The sequence below is a fragment of the Lissotriton vulgaris genome, unplaced genomic scaffold, assembly GCF_964263255.1.
Source record: "Lissotriton vulgaris unplaced genomic scaffold, aLisVul1.2 SCAFFOLD_2515, whole genome shotgun sequence".
Lineage (NCBI taxonomy): Eukaryota > Metazoa > Chordata > Amphibia > Caudata > Salamandridae > Lissotriton > Lissotriton vulgaris.
In genome coordinates, this window is record NW_028247158.1 from 119,993 (window position 1) to 143,706 (window position 23,714).

Below are 23,714 nucleotides of genomic sequence, written 5' to 3' on the forward strand. Positions count from 1 at the left end.
CGGGGGGTGGCGGGTACGGGGATGTTTCGTTGTGTTTTGGTTCTTTACCCTATCTGGACACTATTCAGCTTTTTGGGACATGGACTCCATTGCGAGAGCCGTTGTGTGGAAGCGATGCCCTTTTCTGTAGCGTCTCCATGGCTGGGACTCAGAGACATTCTACTGGCACTGGGGCGGGGTCCTTGACACGCATATGTCCAAGCTCCCCACACCCCCTTTTCCCTGTTTGGACTGTTTTATAAAAGCTGTATTGACGCTGGCCGGGCTGAATGTTGATGCCAGACCTGCCTATGAAGCGTTTTTTGTATGATGTACTGACTTTACAGCACAATAAACAAAGTTTATACATAAAATAAAAGTAACTAAAGAGATATATTTACAAAACATTGGCCAGGAGTTAGTCACTGACTGTGTTCCTGTCTTGTAGGAGTATGTACACCAAATGCAGTCACACTACTCTTTGATAATCCTTACAGTTCAGCCCGGCTACCACTAAATTGAGAGTAAGGTATTATCTACTTTATCCTCTGCTATACCTTTTGGAACTCACTGGACTCTGTGCACACTGTACCTCTTTTTGGTATAGTCTATACAGAGCCAGCTTCCTATATTTACTCTCTGTTATAGTATGTGAAGGCCAGGATCCTGTATGGGTATTATAATTTACTACTGGTCTTAGAGGGCCACTAAAATTCCTGCACTCCAATCCGATAAAACAAATCCTCCCTTTAGGCACTTGATTATTCAACAGTAGAAAAGCAAGCTATTAATGTTAAAGGGAATGATTCAGAAACAGGTTAAAGAAAATCAAAATCACTAACCTAAATGTTAAGCCAGTGCTATATTTTTAATAAAGTATAGGGCTTTTCTTTTCAGTTAATAACAGGAGCAATAAAAAAAATCTGACACATATAGAAAACCATAAGATGGCCCCAGCCTTCGCTGCCTAGATACAACCCCAGTCACTTTTAATGCTTTCCCACGTTAGGCTCCTAATTTTCCTTATCTATAGTCCTACAGACACTTTTATAATATGGACCTGTGTTGGATCGACTATTACAGCATTTGGATTTGGCGGTTTTGCCACAATGTTTAATAACAAAATGTTAGGCAATTTGAAGGTACCCTAAGCACTGGCACAATTCTTCATAGCCATTACGAGAAGCCCTCATACCACTGGTGAAAAAACATGCCATCCTGGACAATCCTTTCTGAATAGGGTTGCTAGCTTTACCATGTTCTTCTGCATGGATATGTGAGCATTGTATTTATTGCTCTTTGATTTTCATGGTTGATAAGCCTTTAGGCACTGAAAAGATGCACACAATCCTGGTCATCTAGTAACATTCTGACATCACAGTTTTCAAGGCTCTCTTGGAGGTCAATGTTAAATCAGACACAGAGGACAATACAACCCATTTCATTTTTGGAGTAAAGCAATCAAAACAAATTTAGTAGTGGTGTTGTTGATGCTTTAAACATTAAAGTATAAAGGAATGAAGAACCCAGTGAATCAATGTAATAACCTTAGATTTTCATTTAAACACATTTCCTGAGAATGCCAACTAGTTCAGTTAAGATTTGTTTGTGAAATTGAAGTGGCCTTCTCTTTATGGGCTAGGTCCTGCCTCAAAAAGCTTCAATCTCCTCAACGCTCTGCTTTGATTCATCTTCATTGTCACAAGACATTTTTCACTCAGATGTTCTTGATCTCAAAAATGAAGAACATTTGGAGGCGGCTCTAGTCAAGTTTGGATTTGGACTCAAATACCGCCAATGGGTTGGACTCCTCTATGCAGACCCCCGAGCTTGCGTTAAAGTGTACGGACTGTTGTCTGAAGCCCTCTGTCCCCCCTACTATTTGCCCTCACAATCGAAATAGTGGCGTGCGAGATCCGACGGAAGGAGTAGATTCTGTCCTGTAACTCCAGTTCTGTAGTAGTTGTATCTCTGTTATAGTCATAATCTAGGTAATAGTCCCGCTCATGAGCGTGGACCCTGGAGCAATTAAAAATAATCTCTTAAAATGTCAAAAAATGCAGACCTGCACAGACACTTAAGAGAGAATTTAAAGACAGATAATGCAGCCTACACTGTCCAGTACTTCAACTAGAAATTCCAGCAAAAAACCACAAACAGCACAGCCTGTCCAGTTTTTCCTCATAGAGAAAACTTCCCTTTTCTCACACAAGCCTCTAGAATGATAGAGATGAAGGGGTGGACAGACAAGCCCCATAGGCTGCCATTATGTGGCTCAGACAGGGATACTGTGCCTTTAAAAAAACTTTCCAGAACTCTGAGTATCCCAGAATGCACAGCAGGTCCCTTTTACTTTCAGTTATTTTTGAAGGCGTAACACGCCAGACCTGTAGCATTCCACACATGAATATCTTTCTCCACCGGGAAGGAGGGCGGGCGCTTAGGACTATAACAGATACCCCTACTAAAGAACTGGAGTTACAGGACATAAACTACTCCTTCTGTAGTAGGGGATCTCTGTGTATAGTCATAATCTAGTGAATAGAATGGCAAGCCCATCCCCACACCAAAGCGGCGGTGGAGAATAAGAAAAAATAACACCACTACTGTGCGAACAGATTTCGCAGCAAAGCCTGCCCAACCTGAGCATCTGTCCTGGCATCAGTGTCCAGACAGTAAAGCTTAGCAAAGGTATGGACCGACTTCCAAGTGGCCGCCTTGCAGATTTCTGCAATGGGAACATTACGTAGCAAAGCAGTCGTAGCAGCTTTGCCCCTGGTGGAATGAGCCTTAAGTCTACCCCCCTAAGGTCTTATTAAGCTTTCTGGTAACACAATTGTATACAGGACACAATCCACCTCGAAATGGACTGTTTAGAGGTAGCAAAACCGGTCCTGACTGATCCATAACTGATAAACAATTGGTCTGACCTAAGAATATCTTTGGTTTTATCCAGATAAAATTTTAACACCCTCCTAACATCCAGGGAACGTAGAGACCTTTCCGCTGGAGATGAAGGATTCTGAAAAAACGTACGTAAAGTTATGGTCTGGGTAACATGGAAATCAGAGATAACCTTTGGAAGAAATTTAGGGCGAGTAGGCATAACAACCTTAGCAGCATGAAATACAGTATAAGGTTCTTGGCAACACAACGCCTGAATTTCACTCACCCTGCGTACCGATGTAATGGCCACGAGGAACGCCGCCTTCCAGGACAGGTGCTGCAGCGAAGCCTTATGAATCCGTTCAAAAGGCTCCTTCATCAATCCGGACAGCACCACATTCAATTCCCATGAAGGCGAAGGAAGCCGTACAGGAGGGAACACTTTCTTCAAGCCTTCCAAAAAATCCTTGATCACAGGGATCTGGAAGAAGGAGGTCTGTGAAGGGCATTTCCTGTAGGCAGTCAAAGCAGCGAGATGAACCTTAATGGAATGAAAATTAAAGCCAGACTGCGTCAAATGTAACAGATATGGAAGGATGACATCTTCCTTACATGTCGTAGGATCATAGTTCTTGGACTTGCACCAGATGCAGAATCTCTTCCACTTGTAAGCATAAGAAGTCCTAGTGGAAGGACGTTTAGCCTCCTTCAGTATGGCCATACAATCTTCAGGAAGATTCAAATGGCCATATTGTACTATCTCAGGAGCCATGCCGCCAAACTCAAAGACGAGAGGTTGGGGTGCACCATCTGCCCCCCGAACTTCGTGAGAAGGTCCGGCCGGCATGGCAGCCGTATGTAAGGAAGGAGAGACCGGTGAAGCAGGTCCATGAACCACCACTGCCTGGGCCATTCCGGGGCAATCAGGTTTATCCGTGCCCTGGACTGGGACAGCTTGATAAGCACCGCCGGAATCAGGGGAATGGGTGGAAAAGCGTACAGAAAGCTGTTCGACCAGTTGATCCATAGCGAATTACCCAGCGTCCCCTGCTGGTAGTATCTGGATGCGAAGTCTCTGCATTTGCTGTTTTCGGCGGTGGCGAACAGATCTACGTCTGGAGTCCCCCACCTTGCGAAGACTTCTCCTAGTACTTCATCTTTTATGACCCATTCGTGGTTTTCCTGAATCAGTCTGCTCACTGCGTCCGCCTGAACATTCTGCACACCTGGCAGATGGGTAGCCGTTATCGTCAGTCCCCTGGCTAGCAGCCAGTGCCAGATCGCCTGCGCCTCCTGCGACAGGGTGCGCGATCTCGAACCCCCCTGCTTGTTGAGGTAATACATCGTGGTCGTATTGTCCGTCTGTACAAGCAGAGAGTTGGTCTGGAAGGACGGATGAAAGGCCTTCAGTGCCAAGTGAACAGCTCTGAGTTCCAAGAAATTGATAGGATACGTGTACTCCGTCAGGAACCAGAAAGAACCGCGAGTACAGACCTCTTCCCCTTTGAGACAGAGGGACATCTTCTATAGCCCTTTTCCTTAACAGGATATCGGCCTCCGCCTGGAGCTCGCGCAGCTGAAACTGCGAGCTGACCGGTGGAATTGCTGGAGGCGGGCTGGTGAACCGAAGACTGTATCTATTGCAAACAATATTCAGCACCCACTTGTCCTGAGTAATTTTTCTCCACTCTGCCAGAAAATATCGAACGCTTCCCCCCCACCGGAGTGGGTAACGGATGACGGGGAAGTAACCGCTCAGGGCTGAGACCAGGCCAGCCTTTGGACGCGGTGGCAGACTGCTGACCACCCCTGCCCTTCTGAAGCTTCTGGAAGAGCTTCCTCTGGAACTGCTGCTGTTGTTGCTGTCCAGACTGCTGTCCTCGCCCTCCTCCTTGCGCCCCATACCGTCTTTGGAACAGGCGGTAGTTTTTCTTCTGGTCCTTGGGCTTCTCCAAGCCCACCGCTGTCAGAGTCTCGGCCTCCGCCTTCATGCGGGCCATCTCGTCGTCGGCGTGCTTCCCGAAGAGGGTCTCTCCCGAGAAGGGCAGATTGGCCACCCTCTGCTGGGCTTCGGGCTTTAAAGATGTCAATTTAAGCCAAGCGTGGCGCCTCTGGTTGATACCATGGCAGTAACCATGGGCTGCCAGGAGCGACGAGTCCACAGCTGCGCTGATGAGCTGATTCGACACCAGCAACCCCTCGTTCAGGATCTCCGAGGGAGGAGGTCTGGGAACTGTTGGAGGGACTCCCACAGGGCCCGATCATAGAGCCCCAACAGTGCTGATGAACTGGCAGCCTTCATGGAGGTAGCGGCCGTCCCGCATACCTTCCTGCCCGCTGAGTCCAACCAGCGACTCTCCTTGTCCGGAGGCACATATGATGATGGCGTGGTGCCGTGCTGCTTGCTCGCCGCCGTCACTATTACGGAATCCGGAATGGGATCCGCCCGGAGGAAAGCCGGGTCCGTATCAGGTGCCTTGTACTTCTTCTGCAGCCTCGAGAGGACTGCCTTCGTCACTGCCGGAGTGAGAAAGAGCTCCATTGCAGGTTCCACTAACCCTGGAACCAAGGGCAATAGAGGCCAAGACAGGTGCTTCTTGTGAATAGAGGCCAAGACAGGTGCTTCTTGTGAAGAGTCTCAAAGATGACGGAGGTCGTGGGCGTGGGCACCGTCAGCTTGATGCCCAGCTTGTTAGCACCCCTCAGCAAGACCTCCTGAAAGGACACCACGTCGTCCACCGGGGATACCCTCGTCTGAGGGGATTCAGATATGGTCGGAGAATAGTCCCTCGCACTTGACGATCCCGTGCTGTAACGAGACCGACCCCTCCTATGGCCTCATCTGGATCTCGTCAATGATCGACGGCGACTCCTGGATCTCCCTCTCCGTCCGGAGCGAGATCTGGGTCTTCTAGGCCGTGGGCGTTCGCCGGGTGCCTGAGGAGCAGCCTGTGTTGGAACCTGCGGCGGCGGCCTGACCGGGGACCCGGGCCGAGGTGCCCCCTTAGGCGGCGTTGAAAGGTGAGGCAGTGAAGTCGACCTCGGATGCCTTGGTGGTGCACGTGGCGGCACAGGAGGAGGTAACAGTGGCGGCGTACGTGGAGGCACCGGAGGCGGCAACTGTGGTGGTACACATGGAGAAACCGGAAGAGGAGGAGGCAAAGGAGTGCGCAGCGGCGGCTCCTTTGGCAGTGGAGGAGGAGAACTAGGCGACCTCGGCTTAGGTCAGAGAACACCGAGCCCGGTGTCACAGTCTTCTTCTTCCAGGGCGTAGACGACCGAGAGGCAGCGCCCCCTGTCGGTGACCGACGTCGCCGTCTCGTCCCAGATGACCTGGAAGAACTCCTGGCTCCAGAATGCCTCCTGGAGGGAGATCTCTTCCTCTTATGCGCTGAGCGCCTCCTCGGCGTCGAAGAACGCCTTTGTGACGTCGACGAAAGTCGTCTGGACGCCGACGACCTACGCCTCGACGACGGGCTTCACCGTCTCGACGCTGATCTCCTCGACGTCGAACGTCTTCTCCGCTTCGACATCGGCGACCTCCTTCTCGACGCTGACTTTCGAGTCGACGTCGACGGCGAACGCCGGTGTCGCCTGGACGGCGAGCGCCGACGCCGGGTGGAATCTTCGACGTAGACGTGTCGACGACTACGTCGAAGATGACAACGGCGAAGATGTTAATGTCTTCGGCGGCAACCTCGACGGTGGTCTCGTCAGTCCCCTCGACGTCGAGCGTCGACGTCGTCTCGACCCAGAGCCTTGGAGAGAAGGGGAACAGACCGCCGTCATGCCTCTCAACGCCGTCGTCGATGCCATCGACGACGACGGAGAACGGGGACGCTTTCTGGCCTTCTTGACGCTGGGGAGCCCCCAGAGGTCTTAGCACGTGCAGAGGAGGCAGTTCCAGCCTTTCCAAACCCACCTTGACTCTGCAGCCTTCTTTCTTTCCGTCCTTGGAGCCTGATCTTCCTTCTGTCTCTCAGGGTCCTGGAGGAGAAAGACTGTCAGATCTCACACTTCTCAGGAAAATGAGAAGCAGGGAGACACAGGATACACAGTTCATGTGGATCCGACTTGGCCTTCTTCCTGGAGCACTCCGGACATTTATCAAATAATGCAGGCATATTTGATAAAAAAATAGAGTGCTCAGATGATAGAAAAAGGAAGAGGGCACCAAAACACGTCATGTGAAAACACTTAAACACTTAAGAGTGCAAAAAATTCTTTAATAAACCCAAAAAAGGGAGAGCTCAATGCTCCAGGGTCCTGCTAGCAGGAGCCGGAAAAAAAGAACTGAAAGTAAAAGGGACCTGCTGTGCATTCTGGGATACTGAGAGAGTTCTGGAAAGTTTTCTTAAAGGCACAGAATCCATGTCTAAGCCACATAATGGCGGCCTATGGGGCTTGTCTGTCCACCCCTTCATCTCTATCATTCTAGAGGCTTGTGTAAGAAAAGGGAAGTTTTCTCTATGAGGAAAAACTGGACAGGCTGTGCTGTTTGTGGTTTTTTTGGTGGAATTTCTAGTTGAAGTACTGGACAGTGTAGCCTGTGGATTAGGCTGCATTATCAGTCTTTAAATTCTCATTTAAGTGTCTGTGCAGGTCTGCATTTTTTGACATCTTAAGAGATTATTTTTGATTGCTCCGGGGTCCACGCTCACGAGCGGGACTATTCACTAGACTATGACTATACACAGAGATCCCCTACTACAGAAAAGTAAGATACAGGGGTTTCAAAGTACACCGACTGACGTAGGGGGAGAAAAGATCTTGCTCTATGCGGACGATATCTTGTTATAGGTTACCCAACCGAGTGACTCGGTCCCCGCAATGTTTGAGCTTTTGGGCAATTATGGCTTCTTCTCGGGCTATGCTATATCTTGGCATAAATCGGTCCTATATAGCTCACTGGCCAGGTAGGCGTGGCCTCCTCTCCCCGGGGCCATCCAGGTAGCGCAGACGGGATTCACGTATCTGGGGATCTATCTCACTACAGCTAGAAACCTCTCATATCAAAACAATATCCAGCGGGTGATAACAAACTTTGCAGCTGAGGTGGAAAGAACTTCCCCTCATAATCCTTGGCCGAGCTGCGATGTTCAAAATGATCACTTTGCCGCTTCCTATATGCCCTTCAAAATGAGAACTTCCCCCCCTCCTTCTCAGGCAGACATTCTGAGTGATTGACGTGGAATTGCGCTCCCTGCTGTGGCTCGGGAAACAACCAAGGAGCGCTCCAGGTACGCTGCAGCGGAACTAATATAATGGAGGGATATCCCTGCCCGCCATTGAGGCCTATTATTGGGTGGAGCATCTGGCGCCAGTGAATGAATGGATCCACTTCCCGGGTAAGCACCACTCCTATAGGCTAGAGAGGGACAACATGGCACACCGTTCATGCTTATATTGTCTATATGGGGGGCAAGGTAGGAGACGCTTACTCCCGGCTACGCAAATAACGTTGAAAGTCTGGGACCAGGCGACTAGGGCAATGGGCTGGGCACATAAACCAACTAAACAGACACCGATCTGGCACTGCACCTGGTCGAGGGAACTCCACAAACTCAAGGGCTTTGGAGGCTAGGATGCCATCGCCATCTCCAATGTAGGCGATGTGGTGCGAAGGGAGAACTCAAAACCTTCAGGACACTGGCAACGGAGTTTGGGCTGCACTCTACTCAAATTTTTAAATACGCGTAACTGCAACATGCCTGAACAGCAGAATGCTCGCTCTCCCCTCCCCTGCCCTGCCAGACTATGCCCCGCTGGAGGGACGGCTATTACAAGAGCAGATTCCCAACAAGGCAGTCTCTCTGGCGTGCAGGACACTGAATAATAGCATGCCCGACAGACTGGGGAAACTGATGGAAACATGGGAGCAGAACCTGGGCACGCTAGAAACAGACTAGAAGCGGCCCTGATGCACCATAGGGAGGTGGTGATAAAATCCAGCCTTGGACTCATGCAATAAAAGATATTACATACGGTGTATTTTGACAGGGCCCGACTCCACCGAATGAGACGAGCCAGCGAACCGCACTGCCTGCGTTGCAGACAGTCACAGGGGGATGGATTTCTATCATACTATCTGGGACTGCCCTGCAATCCACACATAATGGGTACACGTATTGGGAGAACTGAGTAAAGTATTAGACGAAACACTCGCTCTAGATCCTAAATTTGTACTGCTGGGCATACCCGGTGATATTGACTTGTGCCGCCCACAGCCTATATTTGCACTACTGGCATTGGTGGTAGCGAAGAGACGTGGCACGCACATGGGGGGTGTCGCTACCTCCCCAACTAGGAGAATGGAGGAGGGGGATGGACATGTATATGGCAGCAGAGAGGGTTACATACAAAGCGAGGGGGTGCCCCTGGAAGTTCCGTAAGATATAGGGGAAATCGAGAAAATATCATGGACTGGATGGAGGCCTGGGAGCGGATTAGCATTATACGGTTGTTAGACCTAACTAGGCTCCGGATTGGGGGGCCACTGGGCCTGTGTCTCTGACCCTTGGGGAAGACCAGGAAGATGGGGAGGAACCTGCCAGATCTGAGACCTACGAAGAGACTGTATGTCTCCCTGGGTCATGGAATGAGGGGGGTGATGTGTCTTTTGGGATGGGCGGTATGTGGGTGCTTTGAAGCGATTGTGACTTATTGTGACATGCTAGCTGTTTTGTATTGGTTGAAAATGCAAATAATTTTTTTTTTAAATGTAGAACATTACACATTAAAAATAGAACAAGCATTTGCAATGCAATAGGTCTCGCATTTGCGAGAGCTGGCATAGTAAATGACAATGCCTTTTATTCACTGCTTTTGAAAACCTGCAACCGGTGCATAAACACGCACTTTGTACGTATAGTCCTGGCTTACACAAAGCAAGGCTGGCAGTAAAACAGACTGCCAGCCTTGCTTCTTAGAAGTACAAAGTGCTTGTTTACGCGCAGTTTGCAGGTTTTCGAACGCATAAATAAAAGGCATTGTTATTTAAAATGCCAATAGCTCAAACTCTTGCAAATGCGAGACCAATTGCATTACAAATGCTTGTTAGTGTTAGTAGAGGGCCTTGCAATAAACTCCCCCTGCGAGTTTTCCACACAGTGTGCTATGCCTGTTAGCCAGGCCCTAAAGCTGCAGGTCGGGTTTGGGGCTGGGCCTGGAATGCGGGCTGCACCTCACACTGTGGGGGAGAGCGGTTTCCAGGCGGGACTTTCAGTGTTTGCTGCCTGTGCTGTTCAGAGAGAAAAGGAGCTTTTGCTAGGCAGGGTCAGAGTTCAGGTTTGCCTGCATTGCCGAAAGGTTTGCCCGCAATGCAAGTGAAAGGGCACAGCTGTTGGGGTGGAGACCTTGGGTCGGGAATACTGCACAAATGTAACTTTGTACAGGGGATAAAACATTTTCAAAGTGTCACTTTGGAACCACTGACTTCCTGAGGTTATGTATGGCAAGATCCAGAATAAATAACACGTTAGGCCGCAGGCTTCGGCTGAGTGCTCTCAGCTTAACCCTCAGGCGCTGAAGTGCGTGACAAGACTGCTTCTAGGTTTTATGAATGATTTCACCCTAACTCCGTGTATTTGACCTAAAGAATGCAGAGTTTGGAGCAGAGACAGTGGGTGTCAGATGTACTGTACCCCATTGATAAACACATTTGTTCCCCTTATATTTATGTGTGGCTGTTTAGGTGGTATGAAAATACGTACCCTGGGTTAGGCAAGAACTGTGGACTATGTCGCTAATAACTACACGGAAGAGGGCAGTTCCAAATCTCCACTGTATGAGACAGCAGAAGCATTTTCAAAAGCGGGCAGCCCTGCTCCAGTTCCAGGTGGCAGTTTACAAATGGTTTCCATGTGTTCACTTGTTTGTATTTGGGCCTCTAATGCACCTTTACGAGCAAAAATGTAGTTGTCTGTTAGAATGGTTTATTGGGGTTTTATTGTATCTGTTGGTTTCAGATGGTGTTTTCATCTGCTCTGTGTGACATCTCTTTGATTCATTCCTCGATGTGGGACTCTGTGTATCAGGCGTTTGGCTGCAAATTGATCAGGCATACAGGCCTGGATCAGAACATCCTAGTGGGCATGCAGTGCGGTGTCCGCTTCCGTAGATACTTTGGCCCTTTACCTCTGTCGGGTTTATGCACAGTGACGTAAACTTTGAACGTGTTTACTACCATAACTGGAAGCCTTGAAGTGACTTTAGGGCCAGTGTGATGTGGTTCAAATAGGAAACTGTAGGACTAGGCCGCCCAGCCTTATAAGAGAAGCCAATGGAATTCTGTAGTCCCAGCATTCACAAGGAGGTCGCTGCGCGGCGGGAGTCAGGCCCAGAAGAGTTTACCTCGTATCATGCGAATCTCCGAAAGGCTGTTTGGGCTGAAATACATATAGGGCTTGGAAAGCGTCTAGCGAAGCCCCGAAAAGCCACTGCGGCTGGGCCTCTGGAATACTCATGAAGATGGGGATGCACCAACCTCGTATAAGAAGAGTCTCTGAAGGACCACGTTTGTCAGACAGTGGCAGGTTGGTGTCTCTCAAAGGTTTGTAGGGTTGTGCCTCTGATAGGTCTGCATGGCTTTCGCCTCTGGCAGGGACTGGGCGTCTGAAAGGCTGGTAGGACTGGGTGCATGATGTAGAGTGTAGATAATCCTAGCGTGGCAAGGTCGCCCCGTCATCCCTCCTCGGAGGAGAAATGGTGTCCTCTGATGATGTCACACGTGTGTTATGTAAGCACTCCCCATATAACTTATAGCAAAAGGCGTGGGCACGTCATGGGTCAGTTTTATTGAGGACGCTACAGGGGATAACATGCCAGGAAAGGATTATTAATAGAAGACAGATTCCAGAAGTTGTTAGAACGGAGATTGTGTTTGATTCACTCTGAATCTCTCGATCCAGTGGGTAAACCATGTCAAAGGAACTCAATGCCCTCTTCTTGCTCACATTCCAAGTCATTCATGAGCGGGAACTATTTTAGGGATTTGATGTTTTTGATTCATGCGGTCACCGCGCAGACTGAAGCCATTGTTCTGGCCCGTGAACAGCTTACACCAGGACATTATTCTCATTTTCCCAGCCGGATGGGTGCAGTTTCTGTCATTTACCACGCATACGTTGGTTTAGAACCCCAAAGGCCTTCAGTTTCTGTTGAGTTAGGGTACCCAGAGTATTCCCTTGTTGCAGGCAAGTGAAGCACTTGGTGGCAGAGAATTAAACGAGTTACATTACCCAGGGGCACAGTGTGGGCTTCCACAGCAAGAGTCGTTGCCTACCAGCAGCTGTTCCCATTCATAAAAGCAGGAGAAACACTGTCTCTCCCCTGGTGAAACATAGTGAATTTCTAACCGCGCTCCCCTTAGTGGCTGTGAAGGCAAATACACACGCCTATGCGGACGACGTCACACTATGTCCGTAATCCCCAGCAGATTTTCGTCCCTATGGTCCGTGAGGTGGTACGGGAACAAATCCATTCTTTTTCCCCTTACTGACGCCACTGCCCCCTTTAATTCCGGACTACCGGTTTGTATGGGTGTCGGGACGTACCAGATACCTCGTTATGTGGCTCAGCAGGGTTGTGGACGTACTTTGGAAGACCAATTTCGGCCGCGCTGTGGACTGGCTGGAGTCTATTATCCAACTCTGGCGACGACTGCCTCGGTCTCTAGTGGCCGCATAGCCAATACCAGGATGGTGACGCTCCCGAAGTTTTTGTATTTATTCATGAACGTCCCCATCCCTCTCATAGCTCACTTCTTCCGCAGACACCGCTCACTCATAATCACCCTTGTCTGGGCGGGATGCAAGCTAGAATCGCATACAATATGCTCTCTCTTCCTCAGTCGTGTGCCGGACGCATGTGGGGGTGGAGGAGGACCTCGCAGCCCCCTGGCCGCTCTTGACCGCTCTTTTTACCCCAGCGAAGCCCTATGTGTGGCGAGATCGACACAGTTGAGACTCTGTGATGGGCCTGGGATGTGCTCTGGAGATATTCCGGATTTAGTATGCTCTCTGCAAATGCCATGCCCATTACACATAAACCTACATTTCCCCCTCTACAGACGGCGGCTATGGTTGAACGCGGAACTCGCTTGAGACTCTCTACGGTATCAGACCTCTATCCTAGCAACACTTTCTTTTATTTACTGGCTTAGTCCAGTCACATGGACACTCTGCTTTATTATCAACTCAGAGCTCTCTGCAGGGAACTTCACTCTATGTTTCCTCAGCACCCCACTCCATGGTTGGCCTTCACTTTCTTTATACTTCCCCCTCTTCCCCCCACAAGCTGGTCACTAAGATGAACGCCCTCACACTTGCGGACTCCTCTATCTCCACGGACCGCGCCCGTGCAGCCTGGAGTGCAGACCTGTGCACCGATCTCTCTCAGGAGGACTGGCTGTACTGCTGTAATCAAATCAAACGTATATCCCCAAACAAACTTCTGCGCCTCATACAATTTAAATATTTGCATAGACTATAACGCTCCCCTGCTCAGCTGCACAAAATGGCCTCATCCCCAGTGACAGATGCTGGCATTGCTCCGCTCCTGTGGCAGACTTCTCCCACCTCGCCTGGCTATGCCCTAAGGTCTCAGCATACTGGTGCGATGTGTGCAGCACTATCACTGAGATTACCTCTGCGCCTGTCACGCCGGACTCTCTGCTGGGCCTCCTAGGGTTTGTAAAATTCTGTCCAGACACTACTCGCCGGCTGACTGCAATGCTTCTTGTTCTCGCAAGGCGCAGGGTCTCCATGTGCAGGAGTCGCAAATCTATGCCCAAAGTTAGTACTTGGCTCGAGGAAGCTTCATGCTGTCAGACACTTCTTTCCCAATCCTGGGACTTGGTGCCAGCCACCTGCCATCCGGTCGATATTATGGGTCCCTTTGTCTCCTATCTCCAGCGACAAGACGCCTTACCCTCTGCAACCTCGCCCGCGCTCCCTGCCGGCACTCCGCCCATGGCGGCTGCCGGAGCTGGTTTGTGAGGTGCTGCCCCCTACCCACTTGCCCTCTGGGCCCCTTGCGCCCTTTTCCATCTGAGTGTGGTCTTCCCCGGGTACCCCCCTGCTCCTCCTGCTTCACCTCAGAATTTCTCTTTTTGTGCAACGCGGTGCGTTTCTTGCATATGGTGGTTCATATAATGTATGTAATAGATGTGATTCTCTTTGCGATTGCAGACCTCCCGCTTGTCCATACTGTAACTTGAAGTGCAAATTTTCTCAATAAAGGTTTTCAAAGATCAAAAAAAAAAAAAGAACAACTATTCCTTACTAATTCCCTCTAGCACTTGTGAACAATACTTATCTCTCTAAGGTCTTGATTTGTGGTATGAAGGACAGATTACAGGGGAGAGGGCAAAGGAGGCAGATTTTACAAAAGGGTGGAAGTATATGGAAGATCAAAATTATAGCAATATGGATCCCGCCCATTTAATCCACCCAATATTTTGCTGCTTGATCACCCAGTATTGGACCATTACTCTGAGTTAGCCTCGCCATTAATAGTGCTGCACTTAGCTCCTGAGGTGGAAGGGGTGAAGCGGAAAATCTGGTAATTAGCTTCCATACTATAACCGGAAAGAAGAAGAAGGAAGAAGATCGGATGCCAATACGGGAGAGGCTCCCTTTGAAGTTTGGTGGTAAAATTTGTGGCAGTCATGTCACCCAGGGGGTGGAGCTGAAACCCCCAGAAGAGTCATGTACAGACCACTTGACTGGGCCATATTGGATTGTCTCAGCATGCAGGAGGATTGGAATAGAGATAGAGGGGTGATGAGAGATACAGGGATTGACCAGGGTAGCCTGGAATCTAGAACTTTCCACTCACACATAAACTCTTCAACAAGGGAGAGATGGAGTTAGACCCTGGACTTGGAAGGCGGCAACAACATGCACAGCTGAAAGGACTAGCTCCCAGATGGACTAAGGACTCAGTCTGCAGCGGACCCCAGGACCAGTGGGTCTCTCCATGGCCAGTGAGTTTGGCCCTTTACACCACCTGAGGAACAGTTGGGGAAATAATTGAACTTATGAGCCCCAGCTGTACAAGTGAAGCATCAGAAGCTGCACAAAGGGAAAAAAAGCTGGTGCAGCAAGCCAATGAGATCATCTCCTGACAGATTGCACCCTTGATGGGGCCAGGGAGATTCTGTAATAGCTTCAGATGAATAGGGCTCACCACCAGGTGCAGAAGCAGCCCAGGATCACCATATTCGGTCCAACAGGGCCTAAAATATGCACAATGAAAGATTTGACCTTTGACCTTGAGTCAAGTGACAGATCGCATGGGGTTCTGCTGCAAGTTTAAAAGACACCTCCAAGGTGGGTCAAAGCCTGGCGGGGGGGGGGGGGGGGGGGGAATGGAGGGAAAGAAAGAAAGAAAAAGAAAGAAGCATGCCCCTACTCCCATTCCATGTCTGAGGGCAGTGTGTCGGTATCACAGATATGACACCAGGCAGGAGGAATACAGTTGCTGGCTCCTGAACCGGCATATGGCAGTGCCATCCAGATGGAAAGCCAGCTGGGTGGCAAAGGAGATGGTGCTGCCTCAAAGGAATGTGCATCAGAGTGTCCCAGGTAGAACTGGGCACCCCAAAGAAACAACAATAAAAAAAGAGAAAGAAGAAAAAAAAAAGCCTCCAGGTGAAAACCCCTAACTAAACAAAAACCACAGTGGTAGAGGTTGACACTATCAAATTAATATCTCCAAGGAGAGAGAGCCCCAATCTCTTCACATTCTGTGATAACCCCAAGGATTTCAGGGGCACCACCAAAACAGAGGACTGTGTGAGGGCTGCAAGAGTGGCAGCAGCCCCCACAACAAATTTGGTGAAAGGCCCTAATTTTCCACAGTCAAGAGATCCATGACCCCCAGGCTTTTTAACTTTTATTTTCAATCACTCAGGGCTGCAGCATTTGTTCTACAGGCAGGGACCGCTAAGGGTTGGTCCCATGGCTGCAGTTAATATAGCCTAAAGTGGTTCAAGAAAGTCATAGAGACGTTCATTTTAAAATGCCTTAGTTAAAAATGTATTGCCAACAGTGATTTTGATGAAAAGGGGAGCGATGTGGGCGAAAGGCTGGAGCTGTTGACCTCGAAGCTAGGGAAGCAGGTTAGAGTCTCAGCAGGGTCGCTCAACAACCTGTAACTATGGGAGAATCACTTAATCTCCCCATGCCTAACAAACAATGAATGTGTCAGTCTATAACGCAACTGGTGCTCATGTAAAGCGTGTCGATACCAACGGGTCGAGTTTGCGCTATATAATCCCCTCCCCCCACCTCCACTCCCCCAAAAAACTGTGACTTTTATTAATAATACATTTAAACATGGTTACTGGCTTCAGTGACAAGATAGTGATTTTATCAATAAAATCAATCAATAAATAGCCTTGCCCCATGCTATTTTTTCTAATGGGGGTGGGAGAGATACTTTGATTTTGGAGGTCATGACCCAGTAGGAGTCAAATATGATTTCAGAATACTATTACCGCCTACTTTAGATTCATTGAAAGCCCTATTTTGAAACTCATCCCATTGCCTTTCCTTGTTATTGTCTTTACAATACGCCAACAAAATATGTTAAAAATGTGATTTCAGAATGTCACCAAAAGGTAAATTAATTTGCTGGATATAAATATTTGTAAATTAATGCATAGTATTTAGTAGTGTGTGTAATAAATATACTTCTAAGTAAAAGCACAGACTGGGAAAAAATGTATTGGGTGCCAACGAATGGGGATTACCATCTAACACCCTCTCTCCTGACCAGGCCTTACACTGCTCTGGTTCGCAAACCTGACAGTCAAGTGCTACAATGGGGTGCTAGGTTCTTAATGAGATTAGTGTGGCAAATTACTTGTGCAGGTCTCCCATCCTGCACAACTAAAAACCCGATATTCTACTGAAATGGTTACTTACCTGTAGGTATTCTTCAAGGTGCAGAACTATACCTGTAGTTAACTAACAATTTTGTTTTGCAGTGTGAATCTTTTCTAGATTCACATGCTGTGCGCAAATCTTATAGCAGCGTTCCCTTACTTCGGGAGGTAGGGTTGAAATTTGAGTTTGCAATGAGTAGCCACACAGTAGTGCTTTTGAAGGTGTACAGATGGTCATGTGGATGCATTACAAATGTAATTACCCAACTCATTGGCAACGAAGGCCAGTGTCACTCCTTTCTTCCTTGTGGAGTGTACACTTGTTTTTTCTAGTAATAATACTCCAGTTTGCTTGTAGCAGATCTGTATTATATGGATTATAAATCTGGCGATAGTCCCCTTGGTAACCGTTTAACCTTTGCTAGAGGCTGCAAAGTACACATAGAAAAGGTTTCCCTTACTGTGATGCTTTGTTGCCTGTGTGTAGCACATCACTGCTCTTCTAACATCCAGTTTGTAAACAAGCCTTTCTGCTTGCGTTTCAGTGTTTCAAACAAAAAAAAGCTTGTGGCTTTATAAACTGGTTAACATAGAAAAAAAGAGATCACTTAACAGTGAGAGTGCGAGAGCGAGTGTGTGTGTGTAAGTAATAAGGTTCTTGCGTGGTCAGAGCTTGCAACTTTGGAGTCTGTAAGGATATGACGGCTGTGAGAAAAATAGTCCTAGGTGTTATGTTTTTGAGTTCCGCCGAATCAATTTTTCCAAAACAGAGTTCCTATACCTTTTCTACTCTTCTGCTCCAATCACTTCACCCACCCCTGTGTACTCTCTCCTCCACCCGAACATACATCCTAATATTTAACTCATTAGCTACAACTAGGTACACCGCTCAACCTTTTGATGCATATATGAGAGTATATTACTGCTACAACCACAGCAAACCAATACCAAGTAATGCACATACAAAAACAAAAATACACTCATGTCACCCATTTCATGAAGCTATGGCACTAATCGACTCTTAGTTTTTAAAGTTAGACTACTGTGACAGTGTGCTCGTGGATCTACCCCTGTAGTATTTTTTCTTACTTTATAAGGTGCTTAATTTCGCAACCAAGACAAGAAACCTAATTATTTCACGGCCAGACAAACCCCTAACCTCTGTATTGAGGTTGGCTGTAGGTCATCTACAAAACAAAAAGGCCCTCTACAAGGTAGATCAGTGGTTCTTAACCTTTTCACTTCTGTGGACCACATGCAATCATTACTAAAACCCAGAGACCCCCACTGAATCATTATTGGAATTCGGGGAGCCCCACTGAGTCATCACTAGAAGCAGAGGTCTCAGACCTAAGCATTTTCGATGATTTCAATTCCAAATGATGTGCATAAAGAAAATACAGATACAAACATTCAAACAAATACACAAAAGAAATATTTTATTCAATTCACAAACATAAAAATATCAACAATTTAATAGGAAGGATGGAGCTTTTCTAAATTAAACTGAGGCCACTCATTGTCCAAACTATAATCTGTATGATGCACGGCTACCACAAATCAATCTCAGGATACAAACTAAGGTTTTCCATTGCTCATTTTGCTTCTTTATTTACATACACTTTATTCATATGATAATAGCCATTTATTTTTATAAGCAGTTTAAGACTTTGCAAATTCTTTCTCTCCAATTGTTGGCTACTGTAAAGTAATGAAGAGCTTTTTATATTTAATGGATATCCAAGACATACCTGCACCTAAAGTGCAAATGCTAAGCACAAGTTCACTTCTTAAAATTAAGATTGCTTAAAATAAAATAAGCAGATATTATGACACACCATTTTAAAAATAGCAAGACATGTTTATGAAAAACATAATATTAATATACCAAGATGAACATTAATATCAACAATTATTCAATAATGGAGCTGCACATGGATTGATTTTTTTTAAACAAGCCCTTGTGACATACCTTGATAGCTGTTGGTGCACTAGATAAGGTGACTAAAGTTCCTGCAGCTTCATATTTCACTGCTGGGCTTGATGACTGCAGTAAATTAAATATGCAGCGAATAAAACGAGCTCTCTCAGATGGATTTGCATGACAGACCTGCAAGCAAAAGCAAATAGTGAATTATAACAATTTTAACAACTTACTAGCCAAACTTAGCAAAAGGCTGTGAAAAAGACTAGCGAAAGTAATGTCTTCAAAACAATGTAGATTAAGACACATAGCTGCCTAGCATATGTCAACTGGCCTTCTTTGAATGGATTAGTAACACAATAAAATGCATTACAAGATGGCCACAGCATATGCATACACATCCGAGAAAGCTATCATTTAAGGTATTCTGTTCTATTTTAATATACCCATTCAGAGATGCACATACACCTTGTAATGTTTATCTTTAAATAAGATTTGTTAACAGTGTCAAAACCTGTTCCTGAATGCCTGCCACAGTCATCTTGAAATAGTAGGAAAAATATTTGACGTGGATGCCGGACATCATTGCAGGAGGGGGAAAAAAGGAGTAGGGAAGCAACAGCACATTTGGTGGTGGTGTGAAACGAGGGTGGGGAGGAGGGAGAGAAAATACTACTTCATACACAGCTAGAAAGGTCTGACATCAGTAGTTAAATGCTACATTACAAAATCAGTCAAAACACTCAGATCATAATGTTCATGGGCCGAACAATCACAAAAGGAGGGAGAAAAGGTATTGAATCAGGAGCAGATAAGTCAGACAGACAAAATTATTCAATCGTAAGCGAAGGGCTGACCGAAAGTCCACTCTGAATATATGCTGTGTTGAAAACAACTTTTTACCTACAGACATCTAAAGCGGTCTGCAGCAAAGACTTAATTATGTACACCTAATACTAGATTCTCCTGAAGTACTTCTCCCTTTATATCTGATCCTCAAAGATCCATCTTGGGCTGACGTCTATTACATAACAATCCAAGCCCACTGTTTATAAATTACATAGTACAACAGTTAAACTCTCTAGAAGGCAGTAGAGTAAAATGTTATGTGTTCCAATGTGTAGACTGTCCAGTTTTCACAAGGATTTTGAAATGTGAGATTTTCCGAGGCGAGACGGCTGTACCAACTGCTGTTAGTGGAGATTGTTTTCCCACACATTTTGTTTCCTTCAGGAACAAAGATTGAAAATGCAGAGTAACTGGCTCCAGTGTTGTGATCAGTACATGGCCTTAGGACGGGGGTGGGGGCTGTCTTGGAGGGTGGTGGTAGATTGTGGAGGGAGAAATCGAAAAGGGTGAAAGGCTGCTTGCATTACTCCCTATAAACTTTCAGGGAGGGTATTGCAGCCATCTTCCAACATCTACTGAAAGCAAACCCCAAGCCAACACAAAGAGAATTCCAATCCCAGCAGACAAGACTAATATTTACTGAGATACATTCACCAGTGACACTTTATTTTTACATACTCAGAGCGAACTGAAGCACAGTGCAAACAAGGAGCCCAGAGTGAATTTCATGTGATGATAGGGATCAGAAGACTCCTGAGGGCAAAGTGGGCAGAGTATCTGTGTATGACATCTCCGGTCTGCGTAGGTCCTCTGCATATCAACAAGCATATGCACAATATCTGCAAGCCTAGGCAAATCTAGGTCCAGCATTCAAGAAAAGGTCTCCCCAAACCCCAAGAGAATGAAGGACAAGGAGGAAACCATGTAGGAAACAGGATATTTGTTGCACTACCTCTCCACTTTTTGCCTGGTAATTGATGCATCTTTGATTGAAGTGTACTGTGCTCCTGCTAACCAGGTCCCCAGTACCAGTGTTCTTTCCCGAAAAAATTTACAACTGTTCCCCCAATTTGTAAAACCTTTAGCACCCTCTGCAAGTCCCTAGTAAATGGTACCTTAGTACCTAGATCCTAAGATACTAAAGAGGGTCCCAAAGGGTAGCAGCACAAATTGTGCCACCCTAAGGGACCCCTCACCAAGCAAATGCAAGACTTCCATTGCAGGCTAGGCGTGTCTTGGTGCAGACAAGTGAAAACACAACATGTCACATATCCCTAGGTGCCATGTCCCCTACCACTGCATGTAATATTTGTAAGTTACCCCTACAGCAGGTCTAACAGCCCTAAGGCAAGGTGCTGAATATTACATGGGAGGGCACGAGCAGATATGGCACTCTGCTGGTCAGTCCTATTACTGCAAGTAAAAGTAACGAGGGAAGCCATTTTAAAACATGTGCTGGACACTGGTGAAAACAAGTTCCCCAGCTACAGGATGTCTTCACTGAAAATCGGAATGTTGGATATCAAACATCTCATATTGGTAAACATGCACTGATGCCAGTGTTGGATTCAACCTCAGAGGTGCCCCATGAAAACTTACCAGCCTCTATTGTGCTTGAGGACTGTTTTCTGCCAGCTTGCCTCCCCCCACCCCAGAGTTGCTGTCTTGACCTCAGGGCCTTTGCTCTCAGGAGGCCCTGAACAAAAGCATGTACAGGATGAGGGTGTAACACCCCCTCCCACATGATGACCTGCTAATAAGCCTCCTTGGGCAAGCGAGATTCAAAGAAACTGCCGCCACTGGTATGTGAATCTGACTCACCTTACAAGAGAGTAAGTCATACTCCCTGTCCAGAGGCCATGGAAAATTAGCTAGTCTGGTAGGTGTGCCACCTTCACGCTAGTACCACACCTAAGGTGGGCTACTGTGAGTTGGAAATGATTTTTCAGAAGTAGCCATCTTTGATGGATTACCTAGGAATTCTGTAATAGGGTTACACTCACTTCCCACAGAAAGAGAGCATATGAGAGGGTGGAGTGACCTCCAGGGTCAGTAGCCTATTGGCTACTACCCTACACTCCCATAACACCCCTAAATTCAGTATTTAGGAGAGTACCTGGCACCAGATAAGGAGATCCTGATGACTTATATATATGTTATATATGTGCGATCTCTTCTATAGCGCACGGCTACCCCATAGGGTGTCCCGGCGCTTTGGCAAAGAGATCTGAGGCCAAAAACACCATACAGCAACTTACAGTGGTCTGAGAGGTCAACTTATGAAAAAAAAGGACCCGAAGAGCCGCAAAAGCAGAAGACAGAAGAGAGCACCTGACTTGTCCCCAGCCCTGCTGTCCTGTCTGCTCTCCTCTGTCAAACCTGTGCCAAAAAGGACTCATACTGCAGCTGTAAGCCTCCAAAACCTGGGAGGACTGCCTGCCTGCAACAAAGAACAAGGCTTCCTGAAGAACAGAGGAACTGTTCCCTGCATCCTGCAGAAACTCCAACACAGAAGACGGAGGCCTCCAGAACCACCAAAACCCGACACCTGTAGCCACCATCCCAAGTTGAAGAGGGCCTCCCAAGCCCTCTAGAAGAAGAGTCCATTGTGGTTTCACCCCTCGTGGACTCCTTGACGTCACCTACAGCCTCTGCACGCAAGCCACCCTCGACTGCGGCCAGCAAGAGAAACCAGATGCCAAAAGACACATCTGCATCCGTCACCCCAGGCCGCTGAGCAGATGACTCCAGGTGTCTCCATGTCCCCAAGCATCGCAAGCATTAAACCCCTGTGTTGGTTCGCCCCAACTGGCTCCGTAGCCTCCTCTTACAGTGAAACCTATTGCGCTCACAACGTTGTTTTGCCCCCTGCACCTAGCCGACCTTGTGCTGCTAGGTGTACTGTTGGTGCTGCCTTAGGCCTTGCCCACCACTCACCTTAACTCCTGGAGATTAGTCCTGCAAATCGATGTATTGTTTGAAGAACTAATTTCTTCCTTAGGATAAAATTGCAGTGTCCACTTTTACAAATGAAAATATTTTATATTTAAAAATGTACTTACCTGAACGATTTTTCTCTGATGCCTAAAAATTATATAAAGATACTTGCTATTTTTATAAATTAGTGTGGATTTCCTTCTTGGGTAGTGTTGTCAGTTATTAATCATGGTGTATATTTGCAAATGTCTTGCACTAGTCTGTGTTAAGCTTAAGGCTCCTCAACCACACTACCCCCTAATAAAGCATTTTGGGATTGCATAGCAAGCCCCTGTCCACTCATAAGGGAACGCTTGGACTCTTTGGTGTCGTCTCCTATGCAGACGACACCCAACTGATCCTATCACTCACCAAAGACCCCAACACCGCCAAAACCAACCTACATGAAGGCATGAAAGAAGTAGCAGAGTGGATGAAGCACAGCCGTCTGAAACTGAACTCAGACAAAACAGAAGTCTTTATCTTAGGCACTTCCCCCTCCGCTTGGGACGACTCTTGGTGGCAAGAGGCCCTTGGAAAAGCACCCATCCCGACGGACCATGCACGAAACCTGGGCGTCATCCTGGACTCATCTCTCTCGATGAACAGACAAGTCAACGCAGTCTCATCTTCATGCTTCAACATCCTCCGCATGCTCAAAAAAACATTTCGCTGGATCCCCACCGAAACCAGAAAGACAGTCACCCATGCACTGGTTACAAGTCGCCTGGACTACGGAAACACCCTATACGCAGGTATCACCGCAAAACTCCAGAAAAAGCTCCAACGCATCCAGAACGCATCAGCCAGACTCATACTAGACATCCCATGCAAAGACCATATCTCTAGCCACCTGAAAAACCTCCACTGGCTCCCCGTCAATAAGAGGATTACTTTCCGACTCCTAACCCACGCACACAAAGCACTCTACGAACTTGGACCCGAATGCCTCAACACACGACTTTCCTTCTACACCCCCCCTCGCCAGCTTCGATCTTCCAACCAAGCCCTTGCTACCATTCCTCGCATCAATAAATCCACCATGGGAGGTAGATCCTTCTCCTACCTCGCAGCTAAAACCTGGAACTCTCTCCCCACCCACCTACGTCTCACACAGAACCACCTAGCATTCAGAAAGCAACGTAAAACCTGGATATTCGACAAGTAACTCCCTTCCCCTCCTCAAGCGCCTTGAGACCCTCTGGGTAT

At 47.3% G+C, this 23,714-nt stretch overlaps 1 protein-coding gene across 1 annotated transcript in view; it reads right to left on the minus strand.

The window, feature by feature from the left end:
• The window catches only part of COPB1 (coat protein complex I subunit beta 1), a 212,668-nt gene that overhangs the window by 118,928 nt on the left and 70,026 nt on the right, over positions 1-23,714 (minus strand). Inside the window, exon 7 of the mRNA XM_086949640.1 lies at positions 18,729-18,866. Within this exon, the coding sequence (XP_086805766.1) occupies positions 18,729-18,866 (138 nt within the window). The remainder of the gene's footprint in view (positions 1-18,728; positions 18,867-23,714) is intronic.